This window comes from Globicephala melas, chromosome 1, assembly GCF_963455315.2.
Source record: "Globicephala melas chromosome 1, mGloMel1.2, whole genome shotgun sequence".
In the NCBI taxonomy this organism is placed as follows: domain Eukaryota; kingdom Metazoa; phylum Chordata; class Mammalia; order Artiodactyla; family Delphinidae; genus Globicephala; species Globicephala melas.
In genome coordinates this window covers 105691443-105708555 of record NC_083314.1, presented here as the reverse complement: position 1 = coordinate 105708555, position 17113 = coordinate 105691443, and the positions used below count along the sequence as shown (strand labels likewise).

The 17113-nt window shown below is 47.7% G+C and overlaps 1 protein-coding gene across 1 annotated transcript in view; it reads right to left on the bottom strand.

The window, feature by feature from the left end:
- Window positions 1-14485, bottom strand: part of BCAR3 (BCAR3 adaptor protein, NSP family member) — a 206437-nt gene extending 191952 nt beyond the window's left edge. Inside the window, exon 1 of the mRNA XM_060302637.2 lies at window positions 14353-14485. Within this exon, the coding sequence (XP_060158620.1) occupies window positions 14353-14362 (10 nt within the window). The 5' untranslated portion in view covers window positions 14363-14485. The remainder of the gene's footprint in view (window positions 1-14352) is intronic.
- Between the last annotated feature and the right edge of the window lie 2628 nt (window positions 14486-17113).

Below are 17113 nucleotides of genomic sequence, written 5' to 3'. Positions count from 1 at the left end.
CATACGCACATGCACACGCTCAGAAAGGAGGAAACATCTCATCATTTAAAACTACCTAAGACCCCCCCCCAAAAAAAAACCCACAAAAACGACCTAAGATGACATCTGATGATAGGGGCTTTTGTGTCACTTTAATTTTCTGTTTATTATTCCATATCAGGGTTATCTGGAGTCACGCTGACTCTGGGCTCAGACCAAACAGAGCGGGAAATCCCACAGGCAGGAGCCAGCCTGCAGCTGAAGTTCACCTGCTCTGGACAAACAAGAGAGCGGAGAATATGTCCCCTGTGCTGTGGGCTGCCTGGCTCTCCTATCTAGAGCCTCTGACAGTTTGAGTGGCTGGTGAAGAACTGTCAGCTGCACAGACAAAATTCATAGAACTGATGGTCAGAATTTTAGAGCTATGCATCACCTTAAAGATCCCAAGTAAGCTGCCTTTTAATTGCAGGTAGTGTTCCAGAATTGGGTTTCTTCCCCTGTGTGTTAGTAGCCTTGGTAGCATGAGTTACCCCTATTCTAGAAAACAGTGTCTGGTCCAGAGTCATCCAAGGGCTCTTCTTGCGGTGCTCACTCTTAGCCCCCTCCCCTCCACCCTATTTCTGCAACACCAGCCACTGGTCTAATAATCAACTCTATTACCTCACAGTAGTACAGAGCCCTCCTTCCCTGCATGCTAGAAACTAGCCCAGAGGCCAGCCTGGAGAGCCCGTCGTCACCCACTTTATGTTGCACAAGTTCTTGTAAACTTTGTATCTGACTTTTCCTTCTCCCTGGAGGATCTTGGGGTTGGATAAAAAAGCTGATGAAGCAAGTTCGTATCCTGTGCTTATTTTCCAACTTCATCTGAAACTGTTATAAAATACATTAAAAAAATTATTTTTAAACAAACCACTAGCAGAAACTGAAGGGGCCTCGGTTAGCTCCTACGAGGTAATATATCCTTTGGACGGATGTGTGTCTGTGCCCACTGTCCCCCCTCCATTAAGCACCCCCTGGGGAATGCCCAGGTACAGCCTCCGGAAAGGATTGGGATGCTTTTTGGCACAAACAGCCCTCAGAAAATCCAGCCCTCAGAAATCCTGGCTTTCACGACAGTTCCCTTGCATTCCCATGGCTGCTGTGTCAGGCACGGTGTAGAAGTTAGCCTCCAATATGGGGTCCCTGGCCTCATAAAAGTTACACCCTAAGCTTCAAGAGTTTTCTGGAATGCAAGCAGGAGGTGCTGAGCTGTTCTGAGCTCTTTGGGTTTGGGATGGGGGGACCTGAGGGGTGTGCTGTGAGCGGCTGTGGTTCCAGCTCAGCCTCCGGGTCTGGAAGCCATTGTGATCGGGGTCTGTTCTGGATCTGGCGGGCAGATGAGTGTGTCTGGCCTCTGGGTCCCTTGCTGAGGTGCAAAGAGGAAAACCCTCACTCCTGTTTCCTGTCACAGTCAGGGGATTTGTGTTCAGACCGAGGAAATTCCGTGATCTTCCAAAAGGAGCACGCATCACGGGGACTGGGGGGTGAGGCCAGGCTGAGTGGGGCGAGGCCTGGCTGATGACCTCCCTTCTACCCCCCTCTTCTCCCAAGGAGGAGCAGGCCATACAGCAGCCCCCCAGTTTCTCTTCCCTCTTATCTTTTCCTCTTATCGTTTGCATCTGCATCTCACTCGCATGTTGAGTTAGCTCATGGTAAGACTAACTGCATAATTTCCCAGCTGACTTCAGATGGAGGGAAGTAATGCCCTTGTGAGGTAAATTTGCCCAGGCAACCAGGAGTAAGATGGATTCTGCAGTGTGTGTTCAGCCAGTTGTATGACAAATAGCCGAGCCTCTCTAGAGAGCATCAGGACTCCTCTGTACTTCTCTTCCTTTCCTTTTCCTTCAAAAGGGCCTGACAATCCCCCGCGGGCTGCAGAGGGCAAGGTGGGCATCCTTCAGAGTTAACTCCTTCTTCCCTGGGTCATTCCTTCACCAACCTCCCAACCTCCTTGACAGAGGGTCTCCCCACACTGCTTCTCCCACCACCCAGCCTCCCTGCGGACTGCCCTTGACTGGACCTCAGCGCCAAAGTCCTCCTGTCCAGTATCTCTAAGTCTCATGGGCTGGCTTCCCTGGGGGAAGAGACTCTGGGACAGAGATTTACATGCTAGTGGTTTACTGGGGAGCGCGCTTGGGAACTATAGTGTCCGGGAGGGAGAGAAGGCGGCTCACACATAAGGATGAGCAGCGGCCGTCAGCACAGAGACCTCAACCCATCCCAGAGGGAGCTCTGAGGCTGAGTTGGCCCTCAAAGGGCCAAGACTGTGCACCTCTGCATCGCCCACTCGTTGGATACAGTTGTTCCTGCCATGAGGACATAACCCTGGGCAAAGTAGCTCCTTTTGAGTGAGGGTAGTTCCTGGGGAGGGACTCAGCTGCCCCCCATCAGCAGGCAACACTCCTGGCAGCCACGAGAACGAGGGAAGCCTGGCAGCGTTGCCTGCTAGGATGTAGAGAAACAGGAGGATGAGCTGGGCCTCCAGTTCCCACTGCACCAGGTCATCCCCTTGGAGTTGACCTGACCTGTCAGGGGGCGGGGCCAGAGGAGAGAAGGAGGGTTTCCAGGGAGCCCCACCAGTGGCTGGAAAAGAACAAGCACTGGCTGAGAGCTGCTGGGCAGGCCTGGCCCGCAGAAGATGAACTGGCTGCCATCTTGGGGAAGGAGTCCAAATGGACCAAGTGGGTCCAACACAGCCAAGTAATTTGTCTGAGAAAAGCCCCTAATTGGGAGCTAGTCCTGGGATGGTCTAAAGCTATGCCACCCTGCTGGATTCCCAGAGGTTACTGCAACAGGTAACCAACACCCTGCTTTGAGCATCCTGGTGTATATCGTTTGCAAAGCATGGCAGACTCATGGGACCCCAGGAGGAGACTATCTGAGAAATATTCTGACCAAAGCTAGGAGCGATGTCTGCCTATCTTTTGACATTTCTTATATGTGTTTATGTTCTCTCTCCAAATAACTTGAGTTCTCCAAGTCACTTAATCGGGTCCAGTTTGGTTCTCTGCTCTCTGTTCACCCCCTTGACATCATTGCCACGTCTTTGTTTTTCCGTCTCGTTTGGGAGGAGAGACAGTGGGTGGTGGCTGAGGAGAGGCTGTGGGGGAATAGAATGAGAGAGAAGCCCTGCTCTCTGCCACTGCCCACCCTTCTCCAGGCTGAGTGGGGGATGGTTGGCGGAGGCGGGTGAAGGTGTGACTGCCAGTTACCCCTCTCCCCTACACTCCTATGCAGAATGGGATATAACACCAGCTTGTCACTATTCCCCAGCCAACCTCAGACTGTGGGCTGATGCAACCGCAGCCTGTGACACAGTTAGCCAGACGCTGGCAGCAGTGTTTCAAGGGTGACAAGGGTGAAATACTGCCCCAATGGTCTAGAAGGGCACCATTAGGACAACAGGAAGGTGCCCAAAAGCCAGGCGTAGGGTAAACAGGAAAGATCCCTGTCTCCCTCTCCCCTTCATGAAAGAGAGGGAGATTTTAACCCTCCAGCGCTCGGCTAATTTCCTCAGCAACACGGATCAGGGCCATTGCAGGGTCCCCACCCCCATCAGACCCAGGAGGGGCAGGAGCAGCTCTGGGCTGGAAGGCTGCCTGCCCGGCCAGGTGAGGGGTGGTGCCTGGACCTGTCACCAGCTGGTTTCTTATGTGCTGGGGAAGCAGCATGTGGAGCTGGGAGTGATGTAGGAATCTTCTGAGGGATTTTTGATTTTGCAAGCCTACTGGTTTTTCTTCATTTTTCATTCCAGCTGCATCAATCAAACATTTAAATACTCACATGACACGTGTTGACTGAAAACCCATTAACCATAGCACTCTCTGGAAAACCCTTGCTCTCTTCTCACATGGCTTCTTCTACCCATAAGGTCCTCCTCCCTCTTCTCCGCAGAGATATCCCTTCAAGACCCACCTCTCTCTCAAAGCCTTCGCTGCTCACTACTGCTCATTGGTTGTGACCTTCCCTTCCTCTCTCCTTCCCCCTGCATCACATTCCCACCCCTCTCCACCCCACCTCAAGATCCCTCAGATCTACTCCCTTCTCTCCAGCCTAGTTGAGGCTCTCACCATCCCTTGCTCTTGCCTGCTCTTCCTGCCTTTTGTCTTTTCCTCTTCAATCTATTCTCCTCGTTGCAGTGTTCATTCCAAAAGACAAATATGATCATGTCATTGAATGGTCTAAACACTTCTATAATAGCTAACATTTATTGAATGCTTGCTGCATGCCAGGCTCTAAGTGCTCTACGTGTAAAACTTGTCTACATATCGCGATAAACTATGAAGCAGGCATTATTTCTCCCATTTCACAGATGAGGAAAATAAGGCTCAGAGAGGTTAAGTAATCTGCCCAAGGTCACACAGCTATTAAGTGGTAGAGCAAGCATTTGAACCTAGGTAAACAGACTTCAAATACTACCCTCTCAAGCAATGTACTGAATTATATGGCTCCTCAATGACTCTCATCAGCTCTCAGAATAAAGTCCAAACTCCTCAGCAGTCAAGATCCCTCATTTTAGACTCATCCCTTTTCATTTGCCGACCTGTACCCTTTACTCCACCCCTGAGTGATGTGCTGGTAAATGTTTAACAATGGGCTCTCTGGAAAAGAAAGCCTTGATATGTAGCATTTGCAGATCTCCATCGTGTAAGTTCTCCCACCATGGCCGATTTCAAGCTGTGACTATGACATCGCTGAATGAGGAGCTGGGAAGAGATGCACGCAGTCATCTGGCAGGAGCAGGCTCCGGGCTCAGGCACACCGCAGGCTCCACCCACTTCTATCACCCACCATGACTCTGCCCAGCAAGGGCAGTGTACCTTGGACCACAAACCACACATCCCCCTGATCACTGACCCATGGCTCATGTATGGATCTGGAAAGTGCCAATGAAAGTCCACATTCATTTCCTCTTGTTCACCACCCACCTCTGGCAGTCTGAGGGCAGGGCTGAGAACACCAACTAGGCCACGAAGGCTGATGCCCATCCTTCAGACAGACACCTGTCCCCTGCTTGCCGCAGCAGATGTGACCTACCACAGCCCCTGCCCTCCACCCAGAACACCCCATCCACAGCAGTTATGCTTTTCCCCTAAGAGGTAATGCACGACTACTGCCCTATCTGTGCTCTGTCCAGAGACATCCTGGGCTCTTACCTGTGGACATCCATCCTTAGCCTCTCCCCTTCTCAGCCCACCCACACTTCCAGGGCCCCATCTCTTCTCCTTATTTCATGTGATAATGGTCCCCAAATAAGGATGTCGCTGGCCCTTTACTCAGGAGTCCCACAGGCACCTCCCACTCAGCAGCTCTCACTGATCTCCCTGATCCACAGACCCGGTCCTTACTCTGCAATCTCATCCTCTGTGACTCAAACCCTCGGTCCCGTCTACCAGTCCTCTGGGACAAGTGTCCTCCCAGCTGTGGCACATGTGTAGATCTCCCGTCCAAGCAGGAACTCAACGCATAAGTCAAGCAGCTCCCAGGATGGCTGTCCCTGCTCAGAGGCTGGAGGATCTTCCAGTCAGGCATGAGCTAGAACAGATGTCCTGGGGGATATTCCTAGGGAAAGGGGTTTCAGGTGTTTCATCCCAGTTCCTAATTAAAGACCAGGTAGTTCACCCAAGGTGAATAATTGCTTTCCCTTCATTTGTCCCTGGTGCAAAGTGCAATATCCCACGGGACACTGGGTGTGGCTTAGGAGTGACATTTTCTTGTTAACTAAATATTTAATATGACATCACTACATACATCATAGACGCCATATAAGAATGCCAGTTTCCACACGTTTATGACTGAAGGTTAATACTTCCCACTGGGACCACAGCAAACTTCCCCATTCTTGTGATTCTGAATCTTGTGGTACCTGGGGCCATCTCTGTGATCAACCAGTGAGCATCTTTAAATGTGGTGTCAGTTCACAGATATGTGTGGGGCAGCAGGTCAAACACAAAGAAGGTTTACTCAAGGGGAGGTTCTAGCTTCACAGCTGGGCCATCAAACAGCCGTGGTGACCCCTCCAGACCCATCCAGAGCCACTTGAGTCAGTGAACTGAAAGCACTTCAGAGAAGTGAAGACTTGGAACAAATGTATGAGGCGGCGCTAAGTGTGTGTGTGTGTGTGTGTGTGTGTGTGTGTGTATAGAAGGGTGGCTGCCCTGGGCAGTTTCAGAGATGGTGCTGATAATGACCAGGCTGCCAGATGTTTTTCCAACCAGACTCAGAGGTGAGAGTGCCCAGGAGGTGGGCAGTCAGAACTCTCCGAAGATTCATCTGCCCAGACAAATTTTCTTTCTGACTATCGGAATGCTGGTCACTCCTGCTGCCTGGGCCACCAACCTCTGTCCAAAGGAAGTCCTGGCTTCAGGGCGCACCCAGCCTGAGGCTGAGCACAGCTGCCTGCCCACACTTCACTCCTGACCCCTTTCTCCTCCTTAGAGCCCTCTTCAAGTTGTTTAGAGGACCACAGGGTCTCCTCCACTTTGAGGGTATCAGCTGTGATCTTGCTGTGATAAACGGATTGTGCTGGATCTTTCTAAGTCTATCTGTTGGAGGTTTCCAGGGAATTTTTCTAGTGCTTATCTGATTGACTGGGGCCAATTCACTAAGCTCCCAAGTAATGGAATCTGCTTTGAGCTTCAAGACATTGAAACAAAGACACGTAGACAAAGATGGCTGAGATAAAAATTCCTAGTACAACAAAGGCTATGTTGTAGAGACAGAGAAAGACCTTAGGACAGAATTTATAGCCACAGGGGTGGGTGAGGACCAGGTACCTCAATCCTAAAGGGTACATGTGTGACAGAGTGAGAAGCCTCCTTTTCTATCTAACTAGCTGGTACATCACTGTTTTGGGGACACTCAACTGATTTTGAATCTAGTACAAGACTACCAAGAGCTACCAAGAACTAAGGAAGACCCACACAGTGCCTCCCCGCACAGGGTGGAAACCGGGCAGAAGGAACATGAGGTTAGGAGAAAGAATTTTTGCTGTATAAGAGTTTATACTTTTTGAGGTTTGAACCACGTAAATGTATTACTCCTTTGTAAAATTAAATGAAAAAAAATGCGTATAAAGTTTGATTTACTCTGCTATTTTGAAAAAATAAATATCATATCAAATACAACATTTCAAGTAGGCAGCTCTTCCGAAATTAGAGGTTACAAAAGTACATATTTCTAGGTGTGGAAAACACCATTCATCAAGGAGCTCTGAGCCCCTTCATTTGTGCTCTGCCTTAGTCTAGAGACAGGGATGTCATGGGGCTGGCACCCTTCAGGACTGGCTGAGGTCACACTCAGTGACAATCAACATGACAGGTGGGACTAGGTGGTGAGCAGGTGGCTACCTGCAAGGCTATAGCATAAGAGTCAACGCCAGGGCAGTGATTAATGACCCTATTGGCAGAGAGGAGGGCCTCTGGAGAAGCCAAGTGCCAAGGAGGGAGCCCCTGCCCAAAAGGCGAGAGAGGTAGGAGGGATGGGAATAGCTACCAAAAAGCAGATGTGCAGACAGAAGGAAACTAAGAGAGGAATTCCATGCCAAAGCATGACGTAAGCGAAGAAAGAAAATTTCACCCTGGTGGGTTTCAGCTGAAAAGCGCGGTGTAGAAACCTACACAGCGCATAGGAGCAAATCAGCAAATCAGAGAGGCCCTGGCCACACAGACTGAGCTGGAAGACATCTAGGGGAGAAGCCAGGGTAAAGAGGGGGATGTGCCAAAGCTTGGAACGTGGAGAAGTTAAAATAGAGCTGAAGTGTGATCTGGTCACCCAGAGGGAGGATGCATAAACAAAGTAAGGGGAGACTGTGTAGAGGAGAAAAGTTTACTCTAAAAAGTCAGCAGCAATGAGAGATTTGATTTCAGCTACAGCCATCCCAGAACCCCTATGGGGAGGTAGATAGGGCAGCTCAGAGGAAGGAAGGCCAGAAGGGCTCTCTGAGGCCTCTCCTTTCATGGGGATAAGATATCTGGCAGCCTCCGGAACGGGGCCCTGCATGGGAGACAAGCAGGTTTCCCTTGAGCCATAAAATCCCTCCTCTGGGCTCCCAGGGGCACCAGTGTGCAGTAGGTTGCCCAAGGGTACCGAGCAGTTACAGATGAAAACAATCCCTTTTAGCCCAAAGGCCATCCTCTCTCTCCCTGTTCAAGGACAGAGGGCTGCAAGACCTGAGATCTGAGTGTCACCACACTCATCCCCAGGGGCCTTTAAGCACTGGCTCAGAAAAGCCCTGGAGTGTCTGGGGCTCTGTGGGGTAAGGTCAGTGCACACACTTCCAAGACAAGCAAAGAAAGCCGGCTCTGTAATTTCCTAACACCGAGGGAGGAAACAGAACGAGCGCAGACCAGATACCTTCCCTAAAAGCACAGCTGGCAAGCACACCCACACTGTGAGGCTGCAACTCCCTGAACTAATTAAAAGGCAGAGCAATGAGAATGTCTGGATTGCTGCATAAGCATCTCTTGGGGAAAATACGTTTATGGTATTGCATACCCAGGCTCCGCCTTCACTTCCAAGAACCAAGTCAGACACAGGTGATTACAGTTTAGAGCTAGAAATGTATGTAGGGATGTGTGAGTGTGAGTGAGTGAACGAGAGAGAGAGAGACAGAGAGAGAGACAGAGAGAGAGAGAGCGCGTGCGTGCGTGCGTGCGTGCGTGATGGGTGGATAAGAGCTCAGGCAGAGAGAATTCCTCTGTGGGATGGGAGATAGCCAAGGCAGGCTACCATCTTCCTTCTGATTTCCCTTAAGGACAGAACAATAGGCAAAGGGCTCAAGTGGTACCACAAAGGAACTGGTGTGGCCATTAGGGGAGAAATAACCTCCAACCTATAAGGGGGCATTTTAGCATTTCAGTCTCTAGGAGGTGTTTTTCTCTCTTTCTTTCTAAGTTTAAACACTTACTGTTTGAGTCTAACCCTGCTTGGAGCCAGAATGGGCCAAATCAATATTAAGAGTTTTTTCTGCTTTGTGAATCTATGAAAAGGAAAATTATTTCTTATTCTTTCCTGACAATACTCTTATCAGGTTTGGAAAATTCCCCTGGTGCAGAAAGCCTGAAGCACATTCATATCCGTAGATTGGGGGTCCCAGAGGGAGCCCAGTTGGCAGGTTCCCTTCAGGAGCTCTGTCCACCTCAAGGGCCACCAGGAGAGTTATTTGTTGAGTGTGTTGGGAATGTAGCTGAACTGCAGGATGCCAGATAAACTCTGACATCAAAAAAGAGAACAGAGGCAGCGTGCCCCTCATCTCTTCCCTGGGGAGGGCCCTGGTGGAGATTGAACTTTATCCTGGGACAGTGAAGGATTGCACTGTCCAGGCTTATGAGAAAGAAAGAAGACTTTTGAGCAAGATACTAGGAGGTGTCTTAACTGACCCTTAGCCCAGACTCCACTGGGAATCGATCCCAAGTCTTTGGCAAAGAAGATTCTAAGTTGGAATCGCAAGAGAGCCATTTGAGGCATCTAACAGAAGAGCTATGACTTTGGTGGGGGAGAGCCTGCCCCATCCCAGGTGGGTACCAGAAAGGAGGTGCAGCATCAGGACCAGCAGAGGTGGTGATGGTTGCTGCAGGTCACCTACAGAGTAGAGTGTGGCTCTGATCTCAGCCTCGGGAAAACTTGAATGGTCACTAAAAACTGTATGAGGCCCCTGGGACTCTGTCAGGTGAAAGCTGGGCTGTGCCTTCAGTGGGCTTGGAGTTTCAGTGACTTCACCAGGAGGGAGCTCAGAGTCTAAGACATATTCGTTGCCACTATGTTGCCCCTTTCTGACTGTGTCCCTCAGGCAGGCATCAGGTGGGGAGGTATTTTATACATAGGTTGGCATGTAAACTGGCAACATCCCTGGGAACACATCAGAAGGTATGAATTACCTGTCTTCGGAGAAAAAGAAACTAATGATTCAAAGGTTGTCAACAATTTATCCAAACTCCCTTTTGTGGGAAGACTACCCATAAGCAGGGAATTATTGGGGAGGGAGGAAGGACATGGAGCTGTGTGTGCAAATCCCAACACACCCTCATTTTTCTAGAGAATTAAAAAATTGTCTTAGCACTGCAGACAGCAGCAGATGAGCTCCAGCTGTGTGCTCACCCCCCCCCCCCATTTGGTTCTTCTTTGCCAGTGGTTGTCATCTCTGGTCCCTTTCACCCTGCCCAGGCTCTCAGCAGAAGCTCTGAGGAACTTCTTTTGTTTTTTTTTTTTTTGTGGTACACAGGCCTCTCACTGTTGTGGCCTCTCCCGCTGCGGCGCACAGGCTCCGGACACACAGGCTCAGCAGCCATGGCTCACGGGCCCAGCCGCTCCGTGGCGTGTGGGATCCTCCCGGACCGGGGCACGAACCCGCGTCCCCTGCATCGGCAGGCGGACTCTCAACCACTGCGCCACCAGGGAAGCCCTCTGAGGAACTTCTGAGGCTGTGCAGAGAAGAGCTGAAGACCACTGCCCTATGCCTTTAGCACTGGAAAGAGAAATCAATTGTCTTTATTCCCAAGTCCTGTCCTCAACCAGTACTAATAACACTAGGTAATGTTTATTAAGTACTTAATATACCCATGTTCTGTATTCTCATTTTATCCTTACAACTCTATAAGGCTAGTTCTATTATTATATCCACCTTATAAATGAGGAAACTGAGTTATTCGCAGAAAGAGGAAGTGATTTGTCTGAGGTTGCACAGGCAGTCTAGTTCCAGAGCCCATCCCCACAGCCACTCTGCCGTGACTGTATTCTTGAACTTCAGGTATGGGATGAAGGCAAAATGGTAAGAAACATGAAACTTCTTAGGCCAACTTGGCTCATGGAGTCATCAGGGACCTGGAAAAGCTATTTGCTTTAATGACTCAGACTTGGGAATTCTGTTTCCTATTAAGATTCTGCCTCTTGGTATCCTGCAAACACTAGGGCAGATTATATAACTTCTCGATATATCCATTTCCTTTGCCAGTGGAACAACTAAGTGGACCACGCATCATGGGTGGATTTGGAATAGGTAAAGAAGAGAAGTCAGGAATTAGAATGTCTGTTCAGTTTTGTAAATTGTGTGGTGTTCTGGCCTAGATGAGAGAATCACAGACTTTTACAACTTTTAGAGCTTGCAGATCACAGAATCCATGTTCGGCAGGACCTTCAATATTATTGGGGTGAATGCCTCACCCAACACAAGTATCCTTCTAACCACAGTCCTGAGACAGTGCTGGGGCCCTTCAGGGCCAGGAGGCTCTTTAGGTCACCAGGAAGCCATCCCTTGTCTGCAAGGCATCCTTCTTCTGCCAAATGTACCCAGACACAGCACACCCTAGTGGTCTCCATCGCTGCTTCTTACATCACACCATGTCGGCCTCCCTCCCACCAGAGTCTAACCCTGCCCTCTGGGGAGCCTAGAGTAAATCATATCCCACGGCTCCGTGGCAGCCCTTGACACGAAGGTGAGCTGTGATGCCTCTCCTGGTGCTCTCTTTTCCGAGCTAAACTGTTTCAGCTTCTTCAATTGTCATTCAACCTTATTTCCACTGCCCTCACCATCTTTATTACTCTTCTCTGAATGCACTTGGTTTGCCAGTTGTTCCCCTAGCCTTCCATCTGATTCTACAGATATTGACTGAGTGTCTTCCAGGAAGATAGTAGATGCTGAGAATGCATGGAAAAAGCATAGTCTCTGTCTTGAGGGGCTCACTGTCTTGGGATGGGAAAGTGGAGTACTCACAAGCAATTGCAACGTGGCGCGGGAAGTGCTATGACAGGGGCAAACCCAGGGGGCTCTGAAAGCCCAGTGGATGGGAAAACTGACAAGTGGAGGGGTGTTTGTGTGTGTATTGGAAACTGCACTCCAGAGGGGAGAGAGAGAGGACCAGGTCTGGGAGCTACCTGTGGTTTGGAACTACTAGAATCAAGGTTGTGGGTCAGTAGAGGATAAGAGATAGGCTTGAGGTCCACAGGGACCAGATCATGAAGGACATTGTATGAGACTATTCAGAGAGCAATAGGGAGCTACTGAAGGTTTGTAAGCAGGAGAGTGACACCATCAAATTTAGGTTTTTAAGAACAATCGCTCTACGTTGGAGAGAGTCCTGGAAGCAGCTGTGAGGCTGGAGGCGGGTGATTCCATCGCCGGATCAGAACAGAGCACAGCAGGTCTCTAAACTTACTCTGGCAGCTGAGATTCTGTGGATGCTGCCTGAAACTGTGAGCTATACTTGTGGCCACAGCTCACTCTTGTTTCACATTCAGGGGCAAATAAACCTTCTCTGTAGGAATAGCAATGTTAGCTTTTTCCCAGCATCTATCTCTGCAACCAATTGTTTTAAATTTAATCTCATCAATTTCAGCCCCGCCTTTCAGGTCATTGAAATCTTTGTGCATCGTGATTCAGCCCCTTCATTTTTACTTAAGGGAAATACTGAAGGATTGGCCACAGGGCATGTGGGATAATCAGTGGTAGAAGCAACGCTGAATCCAGGTGTCCTGACCCCTAAACCAGGCACGCTGTTATTCTGCCTCTCTAGGAAATTGATCTGTTTAGAGGAACTAGAATCAAGATTGACTAGCAGCAGCTTACTTGGAAGAACAGGTCTTAGTTTACAGACCCCAAAGTCAGGAAGGGGGGACCCTGTACCCCTTTCCAGTATTTCTTCTTGTTGACAGAAATAATCCCTGAGTAAGAATCTACGATCAGCAGGGATGGCATTACAGGTCTTCAGGCAGCTGAAGGTCACAGCTGTTCAAACCCAATCATCGAGGCACTTGACAATGTCAGAAAGCTTGAAAGAATTTCATAGGGTGAAAAAAAAATTCTTACAAGCTTAACAAAAGGTTCTCTATGGATCTGAACTAGTTCAGAACGTAAAAGCTGTTCAGAGAGACTGGACAGGTGATGGGAAATGGGACACCCCTGCAGAGGAGGGGGAGTGGGGCAGGGGGCCGGCAAACAGAAAGCTTCCCTGGATGGATGCCTAGAGAATCAGCCTCCTTTCTCAGTTAGGACCTAATCCCCTGGGTCTCTGACCGACTTTTCACCATAGCCCCATGAAACCTGGAGACTGGTCTCCCCTGGGCCCTGCTCATTAAAGTCTCTGACCCTCAGTCCTGGGAATCGGCACAGACTGTGTGCAGGGCCCTGTGCCCAGGCTGACCAGCGTATCCTAGGTCAGTCCATCCGCCACCCAGCACCACACCTTCATTAGCTCTTTTCCTCTTTGTTTACTTTTCCTTGATGTTAATGCTTTAAATCTTTTTTTAAAACAGAGCAGACCTCTACTTCTAACCAGCTCATCCTGCATCTCCTCTGGCAAACTCATAGGACCTCCATCCTTTCCCGAGACTCAGCCCTTTCCCCATAACCCATCACCTCATTCCTCACTTGAATCCCCACCTCAAGTTCCACTAGTGCAATGCTTTCCCAGTATCCTCTGTTCTGAAGTCAAATGCCATTATGGAAACATCAGACTTGTCAGATGAGCAAGCACTTTATTGATGCCTTCCCAATAAGCATATGCTTGTCTTTGAATAACTGTGGACTGGCCAAATTTCACCAAGGTAATTTAGAGCAATGAGGAACAACCCCAAAATACACTCTTCAGGGAGAGACTGTAAATAAATCTTTATCTACTTTTCATATAACAGGCACCATAAGCATTATTTTAAGAGGAGAAACAAATCAAGTCATATGCACTTAGCTCTGAGCCCTGGTCCTTACTGTCCAAGCTGGAAAGGAAGCCCCACAGCCTGAACTGAGACCATGACCATCTCCCCAACTCTTTCCCTGTAGTCATCAAAGCTCTCCTCAGTGAAGCCGCGGCCTGAACTTATCCGGTTTGAGATCGGGTAGCAAGAGCTTCACTAAAGCCGTCATGTTTTTTAAAGAGCATTTTCTATAGCGTTCTGTCTGGTTTCTCACACATCTTCGATGACACATGAAAAGCTTTGTTGAAGTGAAATGTATTTGTCTGTGCGCGGGTTACTCAAATTGCCTCTCTTCCTTGCCAGGAAATTCCGATATCTGGCAAGAGATGCCCACATAAAGTCCCACATAGCAGAAAAGAAAAGCCTCGCTGTCACACAGGACTTCCAGAGGATTAAACACAGCCACAGTTTTTAATTTTTTTTAAAGGATAAGATAAAATAAAAGCTTACTTCCCTCACCCACTCAGCACACCGCCTTTCAGAGAGGACATATCACTGCCTGCTCTTGGCCATCGGAGACCCTGGCCACCGTAGCAATTTAGTGTCTTAACTTTAAACATACCACCAACTGAACAACTGCTGCATCCAGGTGAGTCTGAGCTTAACATGCCTCAGCCCCAGACTCCTCCAAAGCCAGCGCGCACTTACCTAATGACATGGTGCCGATGGGGCGTCAGACATGGGGGACTCAGAGGGCATCTGCTTTCAACCACAGAGCTGGGGGTGCTGGCGTCTCCCCTCCTCGGGAGCGGGGTGCAGTCCTGACCGCCCAGCCTCCAGCTGCCCAGCGGCTGGGGAATCACAAGGTGATATGATCAGGTCCAGACGGTTTGCCACGTGATTGCTTCATACCACAGGGTGCTTCCTGCCCTGAGCTAAAAGAATGAAGGAGGGGTTTTCTTAAGAAATGCAGCTTTTCGACAAAATTCCTTTTCTCTGTGTGTACAAGAAGGTGCACTGCAACATTATCTGTAAGAGGAAATAACTGGGAAAAAAATGCTTGCCGACTGGGGACTGAAATAAATGATGGTATTTCCATATAGTGCAATTAAAAAAAAAAAGAGGAGGATCTGTCTTTGCTGCTAAGGTCTCTAATGTGTACTGCAGAGTGAAAAAAAACCATCAGATAGGACTTGCAGTAAGGTCCAAATTGCATGTATTTTGTACATGCTTAGAAAAAATGTGTAAAGCAATTCACAAGAAACTTGGAATAGTGGAGACCTTGAGGAGTAGAACTGGGGCAGGAGGAGTGATCTTACTTTTTGGCTCTTTTTTAGATTGCCTTTTTTACCTTGTGTATGCACATAGTACTTTTAAAGTAAAAGGAATTTTTAAAAATTCCTTTCTTGCCTAATGAAAAGTATTTTTTCAGCTACACAGGAGCCTCCAATAAACAAAACTAAACTTCTCCATCATCAATCAAGCTGCAGGGGATGACTGTGAAAAGAGAAACTCGATATCCTAGAAAAGAATATTGAACAGTAAATCTCAGTGAGTTTGGTGAAGGGAGAGGTCTTCAGAAAAGACATTCTGATACTGCTCCAAGTTGAGAAACACTGAATTAAATATACTGCACCTTATTTTTATAATTTTATATGATAGAAAATTTTAGCATATAAAGTAAATAGTATAGTGAACTCTCACGTACCCAACACCAAGCTACATTAATTTACATGGTTAATCCTGCTTCACACCTAACCCATCTCCCACTCTCCTGCCACCTGCCAAACATCATGTCCTTTTATCTGAGGGTATGTATTCTTATAAGAATGCTCTCTTTTTTAAACATTACCACCATACTACTAAGATATGTTTTTATTTTTATTTTTTAAAATTAAAAAAAATTATTTTATTGAAATATAGTTGATTTACAATGTTGTGTTAATGTCTGCTGTACAGCAAAGTGATTCAGTTATACACACACACACACACACACACACATATATATATACATTCTTTTTCATATTCTTTTCCATTATGGTTTATCACAGGATATTGAATATAGTTCCCCACGCTATATAGTAGAATCTCATTTAAAGATATGTTTTTAAAACTTGTCAATAATCCCTCATATCATTAAATATCTAGTAAGTATTCAAATTTCCAAACAAGAGTTATACAGGGTGTTTGGTTGCTATGTCTACTATGTCTATACTATGTTCTCTCTCTCTGTTTTTTCCTTGCAGTTTATTTGTTGAGGAAACCAAGTCATTTGTCCTGTAGAATTTCCCACATTCTGGACTTCGCTGATTATATACCTGTGGAGTTTTTTTAGCATGCTCTTCAGTCCCTTCTTTTTTCTGTAAATTGGTAGTTAGATCTAGACTTGGTTTGATTGGGGTCTAATTCTTTGGCCATAATAGATAATGTCCTGTGTCTTTCTGGGATCCTAGCTGCCCTTGATGATTATGATTGACTGAAGTGTATCCTCCCAAAAAAGATATGTTGAAGTCCTAAACTTCATGCCCATAGATGTAATCGGGTTAAAATGAAACCCACCCTAATCCAGACCTTATTAGAGGAGAAACATTTGAACATAGACAGACTCAGGGAGAAGATGTTCATGTGACCACAAAGGCAGGAATTGGAATGTTGTGTCTACAAGCCAGGGAATGCCAAGGTGTGCCAACAAACAGCAGAGGTTAGAAATGGAAAGGAGGGATCCTTTCCTAGATTTTCAGAGGGAGCGTGCTCCTGCCAACACCTTGATTTTAGACTCTAGACTCCAGGACTGTGAGACATCAAATTTCTTTTTTAAGCTACCCAGTTTGTGGTTCTTTGTTATGGCAGCCCTAGGAAACTAATACTTTTATCTTTGCCTAGAATCATTATTTCTTTTAGGACTTGTCAAATGGTGACATTCCTTAATTATTAGCTGGAATACTTCTATAAAAAGAAACATCTCCGGGCTTCCCTGGTGGTGCAGTTGTTGAGAGCCCACCTGCCGATGCAGGGGACACGGGTTCGTGCCCCGGTCCGGGAAGATCCCACATGCCGTGGAGCGGCTGGGCCCGTGAGCCATGGCCGCTGAGCCTGCGCATCCGGAGCCTGTGCTCTGCAACGGGAGAGGCCACAGCAGTGAGAGGCCCGTGTACCGCAAAAAAAAACAAACAAAAAACCCATCTCCCCCACTACTATTTTGTTACTCTGAAGTTCATACGGCAAAGATAGAAAACAGGTTTACTCGCCTGTTTTCAGAACAATTAAGTTGGTTTCCCAATATCATCCAACAGTGGTTATAGGATTCTTTTTTTAGCATGATTATAAACTTGTGAATTTTCAACATGATTCACATGTTTCAATTCTTTTCCGTTATTCATGTTTAAATTGTCCCATTTGTGGCTAGTTAGAGCCTTGACAAGTTGACTCTGAGTCCCTTTGACATGACCCCAGGAATTTCAAGTATGTT